General features: G+C 44.3%; 1 protein-coding gene across 1 annotated transcript in view; it reads right to left on the bottom strand.

Annotated features, from left to right (window-relative positions):
- LOC134575588 (transmembrane protein 150A-like) overlaps positions 1–22,011 on the bottom strand; it is a 175,582-nt gene that overhangs the window by 62,542 nt on the left and 91,029 nt on the right. Inside the window, exon 4 of the mRNA XM_063434907.1 lies at positions 12,588–12,655. Coding sequence (XP_063290977.1) covers positions 12,588–12,655 — 68 coding nt within the window. The remainder of the gene's footprint in view (positions 1–12,587; positions 12,656–22,011) is intronic.

The raw sequence follows: 22,011 nt of genomic DNA, 5'->3' as shown, positions 1-22,011 counted from the left end.
TCTACTTTCTGAGGTTTTCAAGGTCAGGTCCAGGAAATTAATTTGATTTCCCCCTACTTCATGGGTCAGTCTAAGATTCAAATTGTTGATGTTGAGTGCTTTTACAAACTCTTCAAAAAGTTCTGTTGTACCTGTCCACACAATCAGCACGTCATCTATGTAGCGTTTCCAAAGTTTTATGCATCCATGATAATCGATGAACTGCTGGCTAAATACGATGTTCTTTTCCCACCACCCCAGGTGGAGGTTTGCATACGAGGGCGCACAAGTCGTCCCCATAGCGGTCCCTCTCACCTGGTGGTAGTGGGTACCTTCAAATAGGAAATAATTGTGCGTTAAGATAAAATGTAGGAGTTGTAGCACAAACTGGTTATGTTCCCCCAGAGATGAATCTCTTGTCTGGAGAAAGCTTTGTACATTGTTTAAACCTGTTTCATGAGGGATAGAGCTGTATAGCCCTTCTACATCCAGGCTGCACAGCTTGGCCTCACTAGGTAGTGTTAGGTTGTTCAGAACTTTCAGAGTTTGTTTCGTGTCCCTTAGGTATGAAGGGAGGGCTTTGACAAGATCACTTAAAATGCGTTCAACATAGATGCTGCAATTCTGGGTAAGGTTATTATTCCCTGATACGATGGGTCTCCCTGTTAGTATTTCTTGTTGTTTATGTATTTTTGGTAATGAATAGAAGGTGGCTATGGTAGGTTTTTTGTTGAGCATGAACTTATATTCCTCTACGCTTATTAGTTTATTCTGAAGCGCCTGGTCAAGAATATTCTTTAGTTCCAACAGGAATCTATTAGTTGGGTCTGCCGCTAATGCTATGTAGGTGTTCTTGTCGTCCAGCAGTCTGTGCACCATTCTTACATATTCAGTTCTGTCCAGGATTACTAAGTTGCCACCTTTATCGGACGGCTTAATGATTATTGTATCATTTCTTTTAAGTTTGGCTAGTGCTCTGGTTTCTTGGGTGCTCAGATTGTTGGACTGAGATCCTAGTTGGAAATCAGTTGCAATCCCCTCTATTTCCTTACAAGATAGTTCTACAAATAGGTCGATATACTTATATTCCGGTATATGTGGGGTAAATTTACTTTTCGGTTTCAGGTTAGTGAATGGAGCTACCTGCGTACTGGATTGATCGTTGATGTTAAGTAGTTCCACCAGATTGTCTAGCAGATCCATATCTCTTTCTTCTAGGCCTAGTCGTGTTGCTTGTTTAGTCTTTTGTACACAATGATGCTTATGTAAAGCTAGCTTTCTGGCGAACAGGTGGATGTCCTTAGTCCAGTTAAATTTGTCAAACTTAGGTGTAGGGACAAATGATAGACCCTTTTTCAGGAGCTGAGTTTCTGGGGTAGTAAGCTGATAGGAGGAAAGATTAATAATTTGACTCTCTTGGGTCAGTATGCTTTCCTCCGTTGGAACCCCCGTGTTGATTTGCTTCTCGTATTTCTCTGCGGTCTTGTATCTGGATTTGCTCTGGCTAAAAAATTAATTCCCTTCTTTAGAATACTCTTGGGGTTAGTTTCTGATTGAGTGAGGGAGCTATCGGAGCTGAGTTCAGGTTCAGAGCCACTAGTATCGTATTCGGAGGTGGAAAATTGGTCAAATTCCACCCTTCTGTTTTGTTTAGATCTCAGATAAATATTCCCTGTTTGGAAATCTTTTGTGTCCCTTATAAATTTGGAATGTTTTCGGGTTTTGATTGAGGACTGAAACCTATCCAGTTGACTTTTAAGTTTAATTTCCAACTGTTCAAAGCTATTTTCTGTTTTAAAGGTTTCAATTTTTTCTACCTCTTCATCTACTTCTTTGTTAATTTTATCAAGCCTTTGTTTTTCGGATCTGCACAGAATATCCATAAATTTACGAGAACATGTACTTGCTGCCTCCTCCCACTCTTTCAAGAATTCAGTCCCTTCAATATGTGGCCCTGGGATGTTCTGAACCCTGAGGCCCCTAGGTATTAACTCTTTACTTATATACTTTTCTAGTGAGGCAACTTCCCACCCTGCTTTGATTTGTTGTTTGAAAAGATATGTCAGGTGGTTGAATGCAGAGTTAATATTGGTATGTGTGACACTCTCATTGAGGTGTCCTTCTGAGAATACTGAATCAATGTCCGTGTACCACGCTTCTCTAGTAGCTTTATCAGATAAAAATCCAGCCATATTAGAGCAACGCCTTTGAGGTGATAGGTATTGAAACCGTTATTTAAACAACAATAAGTAAGAAGGTTCCACTTGTGAAGATGGGTCCAAAGGATTGGAGCCACTGCACTGGTGGAACAACACCTTGGTGGACACTCCAGGGGTGTCCTGGGGCTTAACCCCTAGTAGTAAAGTTAGAAACAGATACTCAAAAAGCTGGAGTGATCCAGACTGGCTGAGTATAATACTGGAAAAGATAATGATTGAGTGGATAGATAGATAGCCATACAATATGGGTACTGAGTAATCCAAATTAAGTAAATAAATAGGTATTAAACTAAACCTAGTGTAATCTTGCCTTAATGGCTCACCTCCAACTAGAACCAGTAGTACCTTGGTACCTATTCGCTCCAGAGATCACCACCGGGTACTGACTTTATTAGACGATAAGGTATGGTCAAGTCCAGTGGCTAGAGCGTGTGGAATAGGTGTCTGTCAGACGGCTGACATAGGTATCTGGAACGGGTCATTGAAAAAAGTCTGGATAATAGTAAGTGCCGAATGGTTGCTGATTAACTCTACTATACAGCATACCTTTTGTAGTATGGTTGTAAGTGACTGGTTAATTCAGAGGCCTGTATCGGCACCAGGGGTGGCATGCAGCTGTATCACTGTAGATTAGCTATTAGCATCTAGGTATATTTGAGACACTAGAGATAACTGCTGAATAACTGTGACTTTACTCTTGGGTAGTCACCAGATCTACTGAGATGTGTGCTGCGTGCTTGTCAAGATAACCCCATGGTACTCTGAGGAAAAAACCTCTCCAGACTATAATAAGTAACAAACAGTGACCCAATGAAAAGAGGTGAAAAAACTGGTTAGAGTGACTATATGTGCAGAACCATACTTAGGATGTTGGTTGCCTGCACATATGGATAGATAGCCCTAGTGAGAAAAAATAGTGAGTGAAAATGAGCCCATAGAGCCCGACGCGCGTTTCGGTGCTTGCTTAGATGCACCTTCGTCAGGGGCTGACTGGAGACTGGTCCCTTGTCTCCTTTTATATGTAGTCTGAGAACTGTGTCTCTGAGAATTGTCCAATGATAAGCCGGTATTCTGAGAATTCCGGCGCCAAACTCCCCCACGTGATGATATGCAAATGAGCCGGTTCAGCCAGCCAATCATATGTGTTCTAGTCCGTGTATTTTTCCAAACGTATTAACCATTTAAGTGCCGTGAGAAGCCACTGACATCTAAATGTACACAGAGAGCAGTATCGCTATACCCATTGAGCTGTGTTATAGACTGTTCCGAAGTTACAGATCATAACATGTGGGTTAAAAAACATTCTGCTTATCGCTATGTGCGCCGATCGAGATTGAGGTTGATTCTCTCTGTTTCTTGTTGTGTAACAGGGAGAGACTGGGCTCGAGAAGAAACTCTGTCCCCATCTGTGCACTACAGCCAGGGCAGCATTTCGCTGTGCAGTCCTCACAGCCTGTTAACCACCTCAGTGCTGGTGGGTTCCACCGGCATCTAGGTGTGTGCGAGGAGCTGTATCGTTGTGGCCGTTCAGCTGTACTGTAAATGATACAAAGTTGCAGTTTGTCAGAGCGGCATGCTTATCACTGTGTGCCATTTATGGTAATATTGTGTTGAAGACGGTTAATGTTGCAAATTAGATTGCTGTCAGTTTGGGGCGATACTGCTATATGGTTATGTTGAAATATATCTGATTGGTTAGGTTTATTCATCATATGGCAAGATTAAGCGTTCATATACGTTAGGGGATCTCCTAATGAACTAGTTCTGCTGAGAAATCCCTCTGCGCTGGGATATAAAATGTAGCCCAAATGGCGTGACACTATATAATCCTCTAGGGTGAGGATGATGCTCTGATTTTCTTGGCATGTATTATAACGGAGTCTAGAAATTCCTGAAAAATCCCTTAGTGCCTCAGACTCCTACTAAGAGTATATATAGTGTTCAATGATTATGGAGGAAGGCTAGTTCTGAAGAGTTGTACTAAATATGGACATTTAGGTCCTGGAGACACAGCGATTATATTAGAGCCTATAGCTAATATACATATTTACATATTTACAATATATACAGATTACTCTTTAGTACTAATATTAATTGGTAGTAAAGCGTGCTCACGATGGAAGTACAAGATGGGTTCTGTACTGCCATAGAGAGGTGGTACATAGATGAGAATGGAAAAAGTAAAACGAATGACATTTTTTGGACACGTCCACCAGAGTGGCTATTCCGTTCCAAAAAAGTATTCAAATAAAAGGAGTGTAGGAGAAACCTTCATTTAGTCCGTTTGGGGATAGAGTTTTCAGTGTGAAAATCCAGTAACTTTCCCGTTGGAGTAGTTTTATATCAATGTCTCCCTTTCTAGGACCTAATTTAATTTTCTCGATCCCATTGAAGCGTAGGCCCTGTGCTGAGCCATCATGTCTTGATTTTAAGTGTCGAGAGATGACCGTGTCGAGTTGTCTACATTTTATATCCCAGCGCAGAGGGATTTCTCAGCAGAACTAGTTCATTAGGAGATCCCCTAACGTATATGAACGCTTAATCTTGCCATATGATGAATAAACCTAACCAATCAGATATATTTCAACATAACCATATAGCAGTATCGCCCCAAACTGACAGCAATCTAATTTGCAACATTAACCGTCTTCAACACAATATTACCATAAATGGCACACAGTGATAAGCATGCCGCTCTGACAAACTGCAACTTTGTATCATTTACAGTACAGCTGAACGGCCACAACGATACAGCTCCTCGCACACACCTAGATGCCGGTGGAACCCACCAGCACTGAGGTGGTTAACAGGCTGTGAGGACTGCACAGCGAAATGCTGCCCTAGCTGTAGTGCACAGATGGGGACAGAGTTTCTTCTCGAGCCCAGTCTCTCCCTGTTACACAACAAGAAACAGAGAGAATCAACCTCAATCTCGATCGGCGCACATAGCGATAAGCAGAATGTTTTTTAACCCACATGTTATGATCTGTAACTTCGGAACAGTCTATAACACAGCTCAATGGGTATAGCGATACTGCTCTCTGTGTACATTTAGATGTCAGTGGCTTCTCACGGCACTTAAATGGTTAATACGTTTGGAAAAATACACGGACTAGAACACATATGATTGGCTGGCTGAACCGGCTCATTTGCATATCATCACGTGGGGGAGTTTGGCGCCGGAATTCTCAGAATACCGGCTTATCATTGGACAATTCTCAGAGACACAGTTCTCAGACTACATATAAAAGGAGACAAGGGACCAGTCTCCAGTCAGCCCCTGACGAAGGTGCATCTAAGCAAGCACCGAAACGCGCGTCGGGCTCTATGGGCTCATTTTCACTCACTATTTTTTCTCACTAGGGCTATCTATCCATATGTGCAGGCAACCAACATCCTAAGTATGGTTCTGCACATATAGTCACTCTAACCAGTTTTTTCACCTCTTTTCATTGGGTCACTGTTTGTTACTTATTATAGTCTGGAGAGGTTTTTTCCTCAGAGTACCATGGGGTTATCTTGACAAGCACGCAGCACACATCTCAGTAGATCTGGTGACTACCCAAGAGTAAAGTCACAGTTATTCAGCAGTTATCTCTAGTGTCTCAAATATACCTAGATGCTAATAGCTAATCTACAGTGATACAGCTGCATGCCACCCCTGGTGCCGATACAGGCCTCTGAATTAACCAGTCACTTACAACCATACTACAAAAGGTATGCTGTATAGTAGAGTTAATCAGCAACCATTCGGCACTTACTATTATCCAGACTTTTTTCAATGACCCGTTCCAGATACCTATGTCAGCCGTCTGACAGACACCTATTCCACACGCTCTAGCCACTGGACTTGACCATACCTTATCGTCTAATAAAGTCAGTACCCGGTGGTGATCTCTGGAGCGAATAGGTACCAAGGTACTACTGGTTCTAGTTGGAGGTGAGCCATTAAGGCAAGATTACACTAGGTTTAGTTTAATACCTATTTATTTACTTAATTTGGATTACTCAGTACCCATATTGTATGGCTATCTATCTATCCACTCAATCATTATCTTTTCCAGTATTATACTCAGCCAGTCTGGATCACTCCAGCTTTTTGAGTATCTGTTTCTAAAATTCAAGAACAAAATCAAATAAAGATGCTTACAATAATCATTACCGTGATGTGAATAATGAAGGAGTTTAACTACGATGTGTTATCCTATTCCTCTGGCATCATAAAAGTGGCCCACTTGAACACAACTGTATAGTCAATATTTCTAAAAAGTATAACAATTCTTTCAAAAAATGTATAACTAAAACCTTGGTTATTAGGCTTTTGACAGGATAATCATAAATTTTATGTCAAGACAGGAGGCTTCATATTGCTTTACCTTCTTTACTGAAAACCTCCAGCAGCAAAGAAACAGTTAACAAAACTTTTCAAAACAACCAATCAGAACAAACAGGCATCAGTATAAAACCACTGGAACAGACCCTCCCACTTCCTCTTTCTTTGCTGCTGCCTCCAGGTGAGCACTCACCAACTCAGAGTTGTCTCTGCTCTGGGTTGTATTTCTCTTGATTTGGTACTTTGCACTGTTTGATTTAATTGTGATTTTATTCTGACTTGGGGTTACTGAGGTGGCCCCTGCTGCCCCACCTCGGGGTCCTGAGTGTGGGGGTTGTTGTTTTTTCCGGCCTGCCCCTTACTCTGGTTTTCCCCTGGGGCTCCCCTCAGACCATCCGCCTTGCGGTTCGGTCCGGCGGTACCATCTCGGTGTTCCCGCCTCTCCCTCCCTACCCCCCTCTCCCTACACCTGTCTGCGGTCTCCGACCGCGTTTCTCACCGCGACCTCCCTCGCGCAGCCGTCCGCGAGGTAGGCCGCACTCGTTTTGCGACCGCGGCGGCCATTTTGTTGGAGCCGCGTGGTCTCCGGGCGCCCTCTCTTTCACCGGACCTCGGTCCCCCTCAGCCCCCCTGCCCCTGGTCTGTTACCTCCTCGGTCTCTGCACCCCTGGTGGTTGTGACTTCACAGCTGACCGGGGTGTGCAGACTCCTGCATGTTAAACACTCCATGTACTGTTTTTTCCTGTGCCTGCTACACTGTATGCTGCAACCGTGGTTTTTCCTTCCCTAACAGGTGGATTTTCTTCCCCAGGTGCCCCTTATAGCCTGCCATTATAGGGGTGACCCCCCTTTCTATATTATTGGGACTCAGTCCCTGCCTAATCTGCCCTATACTGGGCTATCCTACCGTGCTGTAGCACTGTTTTGGGCTGGGTGACCCCCTCCCTATTGTCCAATTTGCCTGGAACCTGGGCATAAACTGAGGGTGACCCCCTCCTATTGCATTATATATGCTAGTGCTTGCTGGGTGACCCCCTCTTGCACGCTGGGTGACCCCCAGCTGGCCATATTGAGGTACCACACTGATTGTGCCTTTCCTCTGTTTCAGTGATATTAAACATGGCTGAAGAATCTGGCTCCCACGCCCCTGAAGCCCTCCAGGCATGGCTATACACCGCCTTGGCGGATTCTTTGCCCAAGGCTCTTGCGGCCTTCCATGGGGACGCTTTGCCCACACCTACGGGTTCCACACCCGGTCCTGCTGGCGCACGGGACTCCGACTCTGGGGGTTCCCTGCGCTCAGCGGACGTATGCACCATACGGAAGAGGCCTTGGAAAGCCCCTGCCCCCCCCCCAGACAAAGGCAAGATGCCCACCAAGTTGGCCAGACTGGGTGCCGAATCGGACGACCACCCTGACATAGGGGCGCTCGCTGGGGAACCCGAATTCGATACCCTGGATGAATACCGGGCCGGCGGATCGGGCCCCACGTCACCTGGCGAAGACGCCCCTGGCCACTCTTCACGATATGTACGAGAGACGGTGCTGAGCTCTCCACGACCGGGCTCGCTGAAAGCCTCTACTGCCCACGCCGACGACCCCGGCGAAATCTTGGACCCCTCGGGTCTACCGCTCTTCGACCCACGTCTCCTCAAGCATCCTCGCTCGGCAGAGTGGACTCCCCCGGACCACATCGCAGAATTCCTCCGCTACTGGCTACGTCGCCCGTTGGATAAAGAGGTCAGGGCGAAGCTCCGGGCCGAATGCCCGCGCCCAACGCTGCCAGACAAGGTAGCTAATACACCTGACTTTGATCCGGTTTTCGCTACCTTTTTGAATAGGTCGGGGAAGGATCCCCGCAAGGGCCTGGAACAGGGCTTGCGCTCCACCCAAGACAAGCTCCTCGACATCAGCGGCCCGCTGACCCAGATTTTCCTCATGGCCGACGACACTCTACAAGGCGGACCAGCGGTTGACGCATACCTCAATTTGCCTCCTAGGGAATGCCAATGTGGCGATGAACTCAGAACGCCGTAAAGCGGCACTCTATAAACTGGATGGGAAATTGACCGACCTAGCCCCCAAAGAACTGGGCCCGGAGGCCAAAGGCCTACTGTTCGGTGACGCCTTCATGAAGGAACTGAACCGGCACGTGTCCATTTACACGTCTCTGAATAAGGCGCAACAATCCCTCCGCAGAGTTTTCCGTGCTGGGGATCGTTTTTCCTCCAGAGCTGGTCGGCAGAGGGGTCGCGCCACCAGCAGAGCTGCCTTCATGGGAAACAGGCCCCGCATCTCGGAGTCCTTCTCCTCCTCCTCCTCCCGGTACCAGTACCGTCCTTTGTTCTCCCGAGGATCAACCAGGGGCCGGGGAGCCTCCTCCACACGGGCGAGATACGCCTCAGGTAAGAGTCTTACCTTATTTACCACACTTACCCATTGCGGGCAGACTGTCTCACTTTTCTCCGCAGTGGGGGGCCATCACGGGAGACCCGTGGGTTCTGCAAACCGTGTCCGGCTTCAGGATCGACTTCGTGTCAACCCCGATCCAGACCTCCGCCCCACGGCCTATCCATATGGACAGAGAGGCGTCCGCTCTGGTCCATTCAGAAATTCACGCCCTGATGGGCAAGGGAGCGGTGGAGAGGGCGCCGGGCCCACCTCGCTTCCTGAGCAATATCTTCCTGGTAAGGAAGAAATCAGGGGACTTCCGCCCTGTAATCAACCTACGCGTCCTCAATGGATATGTCGTCTACCGACATTTCAAGATGGAAGGCATCCATCTCCTCAGGGATCTGCTTCGCGAGAACGACTGGTTCACGCGCTTAGACCTGAAGGACGCGTACCTCACGGTCCCTGTCCACCAGGAGGACAGGTGCTTTCTCCAGTTCATTTGGCAGAAGCGCGTGTGGCAGTTCACGTGCCTCCCATTCGGCCTCAGCTCGGCTCCCTGGTGTTTCACCAAGCTGCTGAAACCGGTCATGTCGATGCTGAGGGCCAGGGGGATCAGATCGATCGTCTATCTGGACGATATCCTGTTGATGGCACAAGATCCCGACATCCTACGCCAGCAGACGGCTTTCACTACCCGCCTGCTCCAGGACTTAGGTTTCGTCATCAATGTGGAGAAGTCGGAACTGACCCCCTCTCAATCGGTCCAGTTTCTCGGGTTCGTCGTGGACTCGGTTCAGACTCTACTCCGCCTCCCAGTATCCAAGGTGGCTGCCATCAGGAAGGACATCAGACGCCTACTTCGCAATCCGAGAATCACCCTGCGGGACCTGGCCAGGATGATAGGACTACTCTCGTCCTCCATTCAGGCCATCTTCCCGGGCCCCCTGCATTATCGGGCCCTCCAACGTCTGAAGACTCGTTACCTTCGGTCGTCCACCTCCTACGGCCAGATTGTGTCGCTGTCGGACGAAGCCCGTCTGGAACTGCACTGGTGGGTTCGACACATTGAGGCGTGGAACGGCAGGGCAATCTTCGGGACAAAACCGGACTTCGTCCTGGAATCGGACGCCAGCTGCCTAGGCTGGGGCGCTACTTGCGATGGCGTGGCGACAGGTGGTCTCTGGACCCGGGACGAAAAAGCCCTCCACATCAACTGCCTGGAGCTGATTGCGGGGATGTTCGCCATTCGCAGTTTCACCAAAGGGATGAGCCATTGCTCCCTACTTCTTCGCATGGACAACATCTCAGCTGTCCGATACATAAATCGACTGGGAGGTTCCCGATCCAAACTGCTGTCAGACCTCACGAAGGATCTGTACCAATATTGTCTGGACAGAAAGCTGTCGATCGTCGCAGAATACCTTCCGGGACAGGACAACCTCGTTGCGGACTGGTTCTCCCGCCACTGGAGGGACTCCAGCGACTGGCGACTGCAACCTCGGGTGTTTCAGAAGTTGGACCTCGTGCGTGGCCCCCTCCATCTGGACCTATTCGCATCCAGGGCGAATCGACAGACGGAACTATTCTTCAGCTGGCTCCCGGATCCCCTCAGCATGGCAGTGGACGCATTCCTTCAATCATGGCCCCCTTCAGGGGCATATGCGTTTTCCCCCCTTCTCCATGATCCTTCGGACGCTACATCGCCTCAAGCTTCTGGAGGTGTCGATCGTACTGGTGACACCTCTCTGGAGAAGTCAACCATGGTTCCCTCTCCTACTAGAACTATCATGCAGGGATCCGCTGGTGCTACCAGCCTCCAGATTTCTCCTCGAGGACCCAATGGGGAACCCACACCCGTTGATGTTGGAAGATCGTCTAACCCTGGTGGCCTGGACCGTTTCCGGGGATCTTGGGACGTGTCGGGACTATCGGCTACAGCTAGAGAATTACTCTGGGACTCTTGGGCCCCTGGCACCAGAAGATCATATTTACACGCCTGGCGCTCCTGGCATGGCTGGTGTTTGGAGAGACGTTTGGATCCCTTTACGGCCCCTGTTCTAGCCGTCTTGAACTTCCTGGCGGAATTGTTTTCGCAAGGTAAATCTTATGGGACTATCAATGTTTTCCGCTCAGCTATCTCGGCGGCCCATGTCCCTTTCCAGGGCTCTGGTGTTGGTAGGGAACCCTCGGTCTGCAGACTACTCCGAGGTGTGAGGCTTTCGAGACCCCCTGCTTCGCGCTACTCCTCGTTCTGGGACGTATCGATCGTATTACGCTTCCTCGAGGAATGGCCTGATAACGGGGATCTTTCCTTACGCCAGCTTTCAGCCAAGCTGGCTCTCCTGCTATGCCTCGTATCCTTTCGTCGGGTCTCGGATGTCCGGGCCTTTGACGTAGAATCCTTTTCGTTCTCCCCAGATGGTGTCTCTGTCTCTATTTCCCGCAGGACGAAATCTAATTCGTCTTCAGTGTCTTATCCCTACTTTCCCGATAGACCACGTCTCTGCGTGGCACACTGTTTACGGACATATATATCCGTGACCTCGTTGTGTCGGCCCTCCGCCCATGGTCAGCTATTGATTTCCTACGTTCGACCGTTCGGGGCGGTGTCTGCACCCACGATCGCTCGTTGGATTCGATGGCTCCTCTCATCGGCGGGCGTGGCGAGTTCTTTTGGGGCTCACTTGGTTCGGGGTGCTGCAGCGTCAGCAGCTCTTGAAGCCGGTGGGTCTCTCGGGGATATTCTCAACGCTGCGGACTGGTCTAGGGAATCGACTTTTCGTACCTTTTATTTTCGTCCGCGCCCGCATGTTTCTTCTGTTTTTATGTCTGGACGTTAAAATTGCAATATGAAGCCTCCTGTCCTGACATAAAATTAGGGATTATTCTAGCCTCGGTGAGGGAATAATCTAAATTTTATTAAAGACAGGAGGCGAATATTTCCCACCCTTATGGTTTTTTTTTCCCACCCTTATATGGGAGTGGTTTTGGCTTTATGTTAATCTAGGTTTCGATGTACACAACATTATGTATGGTCCGAATTGTATTTAATAAACATTTGGTGTCTACTATTGGCGTTCAGTGTCGAATTATTTATTAGTTTGCGGTCTATTTTTGCACTGCTCGTATAGGATATGACATTCTGCTATGACAGTTTACTTTCACGATGTTTCTTTTCTTTTCAGTGTGACATAACTTGCTCCGAACATGCCGGTTTTTCATCTAAGTGGACCGGATACAGTTTTCGTTTGGTCTTCATGCTCTCCTGCTCGACCTCATCAAAGAAAGAGGAAGTGGGAGGGTCTGTTCCAGTGGTTTTATACTGATGCCTGTTTGTTCTGATTGGTTGTTTTGAAAAGTTTTGTTAACTGTTTCTTTGCTGCTGGAGGTTTTCAGTAAAGAAGGTAAAGCAATATTCGCCTCCTGTCTTTAATAAAATTTAGATTATTCCCTCACCGAGGCTAGAATAATCCCTAATTATAAATTAATGAAACAATTAACAACAAAATCCCCTCAAAAAGCCCATTTATTTCCATTGATCAGAATGACTTTTTGTGCAACACACACTTTCCATCTGTGGTGAGAATGGACCTGTCATCCTCCGAGATAAATAGTGATAGGAGACCAGGAAAAGAGAAACTTGTAAAAACAAAGCTACTTACCCATAAAGGCGCCCAAACTGCATATCAGGCTGAAGAAGCAGCTCTCCGGAGGAAGATTTCCACATTTACTGAAATCAGAAAAATGAAAAAATCTCTGTAATTTTTTTTTTTCTTAAAATTAGCAATAAAAATTCAGATATCTACCTGGGGAAGACACATAGGGTTATTTACTAAAGTGAGAATTAAAATCAAGCATCAAATTAAAGGGTAGAATAGCCAAACTGAGCACTTGGAGAATTCTTTTATTCCCCACTTTGGAAATATTTGGCCTTTAATTTGAAATTCACTTCTGAAATTCCAACAAATCTCGCTTTAGTAAAAACCATAATTGTGCAGTTCCAGAGGTTGTCCAACTTCTACTAGGGAGCATGCAGAAATGTAAAGTGTTACTCCAAGCACTATGACCACTTCAGTGACTTGAAGTGGTTATGGTGCTGTACACATACAGAGATATTTAAGATACCTGCAGCAGCTTAGTTAGCCATCCTAAAACAAGAGTTTATAAATGGTCTGCCATATTACCAAGGAATAAGGCCTGGGTACTCAAAGCATAATTACATTACTAAATCAGGCTGCAGGGCTGCCATGAGGGCATGACAACCATGACGGTTGTAATGGACTGCTCACTGAGTCCCACATTACGTGTGCGTATATATATATATATATATATATATATATATATATATATATATATATATATATATATATATATATATATATATATATATATATATATATATATTACCACTATATATAAGCATATTTGGGCCCTGTTACTGCAGGGGGCCCAGCACACTCCATCTTCCCAGCTGCTCTGTCTAAGTCTTGCAAGTGCCGCAGTTGTCAGAGCGTTGACACGTGTTACCATGGCAACGATTCGCGCAGCTCACGAGAGAGCAGCTGGAAAGTGAAGATGGAGTGTGATGGGCCCCCTGCAGTAACTGGTAGCCGGGGGGGGTCTGCACAATGCCACCGGACCACCAGGGAATGTGATCGCGCCCCTCCATGGACAGAGGTAAGACAGAGGGAAGGGGGAAGAAAACAAAATGTATTATAATATATCTATCTCTTCTCTCCCCCCCCCCCCCCCCCACACACATTATGCAGCCCCCTGCATTTACACACCACTATACCCTTACACAGACACTCTGTAGTGAATGCAGAGTGCATGTTTGTTTAAGGATGTAGTGTGTGTATAGTCAATGCACACACTACATTCTTACACAGACAAGCACTCCACAGTCACTGTACTCGGGGGCAGGCCCTGTGGCCGGACTCGGGAGTGGCCCTGTGGGAGGACTTGGGGGTGGGCCCCAAAACCTGAGCTGGGTCAGTGGCCCCAAAATATCGGATGGCAGCCCTGGCAGGCTGTAATGGTTATGATGCTAGTAGTAAAACTTTTTAAATAACACAGGTTATCTAAGTGGCACACATGCACTGACATTACATGGACATCAAGCAATGACCGAACAGAAGTGAACTGCTGTGTCATTTACCTTTTAGTCATTTTTTTTTTTAGTTCTTTATTTTTGTTGTGCACAGAAGTAACAAGAAGCCTTGGCGCGCCACAACAGCGACATCAGGATAAGATGGTAAACATTTGTAATGCAGGTTGTAGCATTCGTTAGTTAGGCACATTTTTAGGTTAATGAGATCAATATATTTCAACAGTTTAGGTTCTCGTTTGGATTAAATGATTTAGCAAGATGTACATATCAGGGAAGAGTATGCAAACAGGGGGGGGGGGGGAGAAGGGGGAAGAGAGAAGAGTCTGTTCCTGGTGAAGAACAATTAAAAGTCCTTTATTGTAAATAGAGGGACATCGAGAGAAACTATCTCAGCAGTGACTGCCTGACCGAGGAAGAGTGTCAGTTAGGTAGATCAAAAACCGAGAATGTACAGGTCAAAAAGCAACAAACAAAAAATAATAAGAGAAGACTATGTACAGGAAAATATATACACATAAAGTAGATATTGACAGGGTTAGTAAGGTAGCGCCGTAACGCAAGCTTGGTAGTATATAGTAGCGCTGTAACGCTCAAGTTAGATACCGCGATAAGCCTTAATTGCTGTACCAATATGTTCCTATACTTGACAGCTCATGGTGTCTGGCTGTAGGGAAAACCCACCTCATATATAGTGAAATCTCATACAAGGCAACAGGCTTTTCAGGTGACAGTAAACTCATACAGTGTCTCAATAGATGGGTACCATAACTTGATAATGCCGTAATGAGCAAACAGGTTTATCGGATGAAAGTGAAATCATACAGTGTCTAAATAGAGAGGTAATATGACAAGGTAATGCCGTAATTGGCAATGATATAGTGGTAGGGAATGGTTCTAATCTCAGCAGGAGGTGTCTAATTACCAATTACCGTGATTGCCCTTAGTATGCTGGACCAGTATAGCTCTATTCACAACAGCTCATAGTACACCGTGATACAGAACGATAATAAGAATCCAATAAAGGACACATGTATCCAAATATACAGGCTGAGCAAGTAATTTCCCTAATCTGTTACAAATTGTCTATGTGCACTGGAGGTGCATAGAGTAAAAGAAAGTATCAGAAAATCGCTGACAGTATGTTGAACCACTCTAGAATTAAGGGATGTAATAAAATGAACAGTCTGTATGAGACAAAAGTCAGAAAGGTGCCTTCAAGGGCACCTGGTACAGGAAAGAAACGGAGGAGTATCAAGAAAAGAGACATATTGTTACCAAGGGAGCCAACCCTGTGTGAAACAACCCTGATCGGCACTTAAATAAAGGTAAAGGTAAAAGTATCGTAATTAGTGCCCCTGGACGGCAAAAATCCCGTGCAAATCGCGGGAAAAATAATCGTTGTGTCTAATCGTGGGCATATTAACCTAAGTGACAGACCACAAACGGCAGATACAGGCTAATACCCATGAAGGACAATAAGTCCTGATTGACTATATTTATAGTAAACGGCTTAATGCCGTGAAAAGTATAAAGTAGATAGTAACATTTAGCAGAAGCTAGGTGGAAGTCCAGAGACAGAGGAGAGAAATGTCGCGCCCCGACGTGCATTTCGCCTGACTCCAAGGCTCATCAGGGGGATGATGAGCCTTGGAGTCAGGCGAAATATACTACCAATTAATTGCATCTCTACACATTACTTTCTTGAGAGTTTAATGGATGGGGATCCAGTTAACTAGTGACATTCTAGATTTTTATTGATTTGTTAATAATTTTTTAGTACCACACTGATTTTGGTTCATGGTTTTGTAGCCCATTTCTAGATCCAAAATGACTAAACTAAATCCTAAGGGCATAAATACCAATTTAATCACCTCTCCCAATCCAATATATTTACCTAGAGCAAGAAGTCTCCTCTTTCATGTGGGGAGGAGGAATTGGGGGAGGAGGAATTGGGGGAGGTGGGTGGGTGTGGTAGAGGGGTTGGATGAGTCAAGAGTTGATCTACTGTTTAAGGGTTTTAGTTTGCATCTTCTTTATATTTGAACGATTTGATATTTGCAATAATGTTTGGAGTGTCAATTGCTGTATCATATTGAACACTGACCTTGCTTAACTTCTATTAGTACATATTATTCAATGTATTCTATCAGTGTTTCACACAATACCTGGCATTCCTAATAAAAATATATATTTAATAAAAATAAATCACTGTCTGCACTAGGCTGAATAGAATGATTAAAAAATATCCAACATAACACCACCTACACTTAACTTTAACATCAACTGCCACCACCAAAGCAATTTATAGCACAATGCTTCAGCTGGTCCAAGCTAAAAAAAAAAAAAGGTAATTTGATAAATTGTGTCTTATGTTATCAAAAATACTATTTGATAGGTCTCTTCAGATTTGTGAATCCAGATACTAGAACCCATAGACAGAATTAGATGTGATTCTACTCCCCATCCTGTACTAAAAAACTATGCAGTGCTTTCAACATATGCTGTTAGGTGCCTATCCTGTGCAGCTAATGAATGCTCGTTAAGTTTATTTAATTAAACATGATGACAATCATGTAGGTGCTGGATATGATATGCATACAGGCGATGGATGAAATGCCTATGTCATGTGGATGGGTTTTGTAGGTCATTAGTGCGGTGTACGCGACCGATTCATTTTTGGATCCTACACCGCACATAATCCAGGAATTGGGGAAACAGAGATAGATGAAAATAAAACGAAAGGAAGGAAGGACAGCATTGGTCAAGGGATGTAATGGAATCTATGCAGTAAAAAGCCCATCTGATGCCGGAGACGGACCCTTTTTTACAACCAAAATTAAAAGCCACTTCTATAGAAACTGGCAATTTGTTCCTTCCATAGCCACTACCCAGCTGCCCATCCAATAAAAACACCTTTTCCAAGGAAAGATTCTGTCCTGGCACTCAGCCGTAAAAAACGCCCTGCTATGTAACCAACACAGAAAGGTCACCAACACGTACTAAAGAGGGTCGTTTGTCAAAACACAGTTCCAATAAAAAGATCAATTTAATAACAAAAATAAGAAAGAACAAAACGTGTCAAAACAATTACACAATGTCACATTTGATTGTTACAAAACTCCTTTGAAACAGAAGGATATTTACTGTTCTCGCTCTATAATAAATATATATACACACACCAAAATATATATGGCTGGAGAATAATGTTGAAACAAACTCTGAAAGGCATATTGTACATGTTCTATTTTGTTTCAAAAAATGTAATATGAAATATAAAACTTTTTTTATTGCTTCTTTTTCTCATCTACTGGTAACCTCTTGATCTCACTTGAGCTGTGAACCAAAGAGCGCGAAAATGGGCCTGTGTCAAAATCAAACTAAAATCTGCAAACTACTTCTCTTAAAGTGGCTTTATTCAATGGTCAACATGGACCTTCACACAGGGACCACCAGTGGAGGTCCTCTACAGTCAGACTGTCAAGAAAGACATATGCAAGGACGTTACCATTTAGTTTGCACTTAATGGTCAGGGCATGTAAAAAAGGGCATGTAAAAAATTTTGGCATGGTGGGGCAGAGCTTGACTGCCATGCAGAGATGTCGCATCCACCCGGAGCTCCGGGTAAGGGGCCAATTTTTAAGCCCTATATGATGAACCATTGCCGAGCTAGCCGGGTACCTTATTTACCCACCCTATGGAGCTCTCAGCGGGAACAGAGTAGGGGCATCATAGCCTCTCCAGATGAACTTGTAGAGGAAGGACAGTCTTGAGGCCCAACAGTTGATGCGGAGCAGGAGATGTGGCTGGTCTCCCAACTTCAAAGTACTGTAGGGCATTGCAGATCTCCACCCCCCCCCCCACCTTGGACCAACAGGGGTCATCCCGGTCCACCACGGAAACTCTACACACCTGGACCTACACACACACACAGACCCTGCTGAATGAGCTAAGGCAGAAGAAAGCAATGTAACTCCATTCACCTAAGATGGCGGCTGCCTGCGCTATGAGGGCTCCTGCAAACAACGCTGATCCCACACATCACGGTGGCAGACTACGAGTTCGCCTGGATCAGCTCTGTGCAGCATTTGGGCGGCGAGTACCAGAGTGGTCAGTGGAAGGTGCTGGAGAGGCAATAACGCCACAGCGGCATGCCCCGCAACAGCGACAGCGGAGAGGAGGGCACTCCACGACACGCGGTGACAGGCGCAACCTTAATCGAGATCCAGGAGCTGGCAAATGGAATGTGGCAGCTGCCGCACATCTTGGCTACACTCTGCTCTGGCCCTTTCTTGTCCTTAGCCCTGGACTGACCCATCAAGCCACAAGAGAGTCCCCTGAAGAGTTTTATTTCCTTAACAGTATGTTGCAGTCTCTGTTTTTATTCTCACCTGGCTCCCTGGATATCCATCAAATCCATAGGTGGGGATCATTCCACCCAAGTTCTCCATAACAGAGCAGGTTCACGCTCTGGAAATTGTAAGTAAAATACTTACCTGTATAATATGTTAATTTTATAATTGGACTAGACCATTGGTTTTCCTATCTGTGCTTCCCTCCACATATATTACTAGCTGCTCAAGATATCTGACACCATATCCTTGGATGGGGATTGTTCTGTCCTGGCGTGCAATATTAGAGCTAATTGAAGCTCTGGAAAGTGTGAGTGTTCTATTGGCACTGTCTTTATATTTACTGCATTTTGTACAGTATTATACTATTGTACATTTCTTTGTTAAAGATACGTCTCACAATTATCCAACTCCGTTGATTGTATGTATAATCCTTTTTAATTAGTAAGCGCGGCTCACCATTTTTTTTTTATTTAAAGATTATAGTGAGTCTATTTCCATACACTGTCTGACCCAAAGTTCATGTATATGGCTGAAGGATCCTCTCCTATATTAAAAGGTAGGGATGAGTTTTTAATTTATTCTTTTTACATATACTTATAAAAAAAATAAAAAAAAAATAACCCTATCCCTTTCAAAATGTGATTGATGAAATTATTATATATATAAAATAGTTTGAAGGCTACCTTTAAGCTATGTGGCATTTTAGTTGCTTATCTAATTTACACACAATCCATCAGTTAATACATTTCCACAGATAGGCAAACTGCAGACTTCATGGATAGAGAGGAACAAAATGGTGGCACCCAGATATTGAGATCTGGAGCAAGGAAGAATAGATTAATATAAATAATTAGGATACAAGGAGTATCAGGAAAATAAAAAAATATGTGAAAGTGCTGATTTAAATGAAACTTGCACCAATTCTGGATTAGTACATTCTCCAAGAATTCCTCAAATGTAACTGCTTTGCTCTCACCTTTCCTGAGTTTACAGTGGAAATTACATAATTATCCAACACTATAATCACTAGACTCCAGACATCAGCGCAAACATATTAAGGCCCTTCCCTTGTTCCTCATTCCACATAGTTTCCTGCTTTGAATTTGTTTATATGAACATCTCAACAAAGATTGTGGCTCAGTTTCCTCCTGTAAACAGATTCAGCTTAAAAAAGGTACCAGTCATGTCTGTTATAATTTATGCTCTTGTGAAAAAGCATACAACATTGTCTATACAGTGTGCTAGCAAATGTGTAGATTGCGTGAGACACCCAGTTTTAATTATATAACTGTTTCCCACTTGGCAGTCAGTGATGCAGCATAGACTCTATGCCGAAGCACTGACTGACACGGGAAAGCAGAAAAGACCTCCTACAGGCAGTCCTTCTACTCTCCACACATCGCAACTACTGCGCATGTTAACTCCCTAACGGACATTGCTAGCACTGGCTATGGAGTATAAGAACAAAGCGAGTGACACAATGAAGTCAGCATGTTGGTGTCACTCAAGACATTTGTCCTTTAGTTCACCAAGCAGGTCTATTTAAAGAAGTTAGAGGATGGAAGTCTGGATTGAAGGTGTGTGATACAGAAGAGCAACACCAACAAATCTGAGAATCTGGGGGTGCTGGATCGGAGCTAAGGTGAGCATATGACAAAATTTTGCATTGAATACATCGGTCTCACAATATTTCTGAGTTATTTTATTCAAAGTACTGGTTGGGAGATAATGCTGCTTAAGTTAAAAAATGTTTTTACAAAAAAAATGCATGATAGGTTAAGTTTAAATACTCACCCAGAGTACATGACATTTTTATTCTTAAAGTCAATCTTTGATTTGTTTACAAGATAGAGATGTGTATATATAAATTGGTGTTCATGAGGGACTGAAATGTTGATCTTTTTAATGCATACCAAATAAAGAATATTGAATTTTATGAGGACAGAAGAGTGCAGCCTTATTTGTGGATACACATACATACACACACACATACATATATACACACACATGCATTTGTTTTATTTTTATTTATTTTTTTAGCAATTTAAGCTACAGTAGCCCTTCTGTGTGATCAGACCAGACTGGTTAGTCTTCGCTCCACACATGCATCTATGAGTCTTGGGCACCCATGACCCTGATGTAGGTTCACCGGCTGCTGTTCCTTACTCCGGTTTTTGTAGGTACTAACCACTATATTCTAGGAACACCCCACAAAATTTTGGAGATACTCTGAACCAGTCGTCCAACCATCACTATTAGGCCCTTTGTTATTTGACCCCTTGACATTGTAACTATATAATCAATGTTATTCCCTTAAACGGTTATTGCTTTTTTAATGATGTGGCTGATAATTGTATTTAACAGTTTTAAAGGGGAACCACGTTCATGCAAACATTAGGCACAATGTTTAAGTGAGGTTAGAGTTCGATATGCTGGATTTTTTCCCCCTGAATAGAAAGCAAGCTGGAAGCAACCACAAATCCCAAAAACCCTTGCTGTGTTGATAAAGCACTGCTTATTGTACAAACTGAACAGTGCTACAAGCGTAAATGGTAATCTGTTAGGACTCACCTAAGCCTTTGCTCTTGTACCGTCACATCCTCAGATGGGTGTTAGTGTCCCCAGACTATTCGAAGACAACCATAAACCAAAAAAAGTGAATCCCGCAGCCACCTCACCGTATTTCCCCCACAAGCTCACCAAATCAAAGCAAAAAAAGAGGCACACAACTTCCCTAAAACCCTTCATGCAAAAAAGATAAAGTGCAGTGAATAAACAAAAGCGATATCAAATATTACCACCTACACTGGTATAAAGGCCATCTTATAGCATTTTTTTCAGCATCAACGATACAGGTGGAGAAAAAAGTAACAGATAAACTATAGTATTTCCAAATACAATACCATGAATAAAAAACAACCAACAACTATTCACTCACAAACATATGCACACATTATAAGAAAGTGTTCGAAACACACTAGGCCAGTGAACCTCCCGTACAGAGAGAATCCACTCCTTCAGAACCGGAGATTACGCTGGTTGCAACCATGGAGAGAGACCTCTTCTTTCTTCGAAATAGGAGCTCTCCAGGAAGCTTAAACAAAAATTTTCTTCAGGCAACAGGCAAAAATACCAGTTCACGCAACAGATTGGCTGTAATCCTTATGGACTTTATCAAGAGCTCCTTATATCCTGCATTTTTCTCCGATAAAATATTGTGCTCCACAAATCACGAGCTGCTTTGATAGGTGCCGGTAGTAAGTCTCTTCTGCTCTCCCTTATCAATCAATTCTTCAGCATAGTGTCTACTGACAGGTGGGAAATTTTTTTTAAGTTAAATACATTTTTTTCACAATCTTTACATTTGCTAGCAAACCGCTAGCACAATGTACAGATAGAAATGAATACTCTTAAAAAACAAATCTCCTTTAAGGGGTTACTGACTTGAAGTGATTATGGTGCCTATAGTCTACATGAAACACTGCATATACAAAATTACTCTAAACAATGAAATCATTCTAAGAAAATTAAACAACAACAACAAAAAAATTAGGTATCCTTTCTAACCATTTTAAGATCCAGAATTATTAGCTACATAAAGTTTGTACTGCTCTTCCCACACAT

This window comes from Pelobates fuscus, chromosome 10 (assembly GCF_036172605.1).
Source record: "Pelobates fuscus isolate aPelFus1 chromosome 10, aPelFus1.pri, whole genome shotgun sequence".
NCBI lineage: Eukaryota > Metazoa > Chordata > Amphibia > Anura > Pelobatidae > Pelobates > Pelobates fuscus.
Note: the sequence above shows the minus strand (reverse complement) of the source record. Positions and strands in the feature narration are given on the sequence as shown.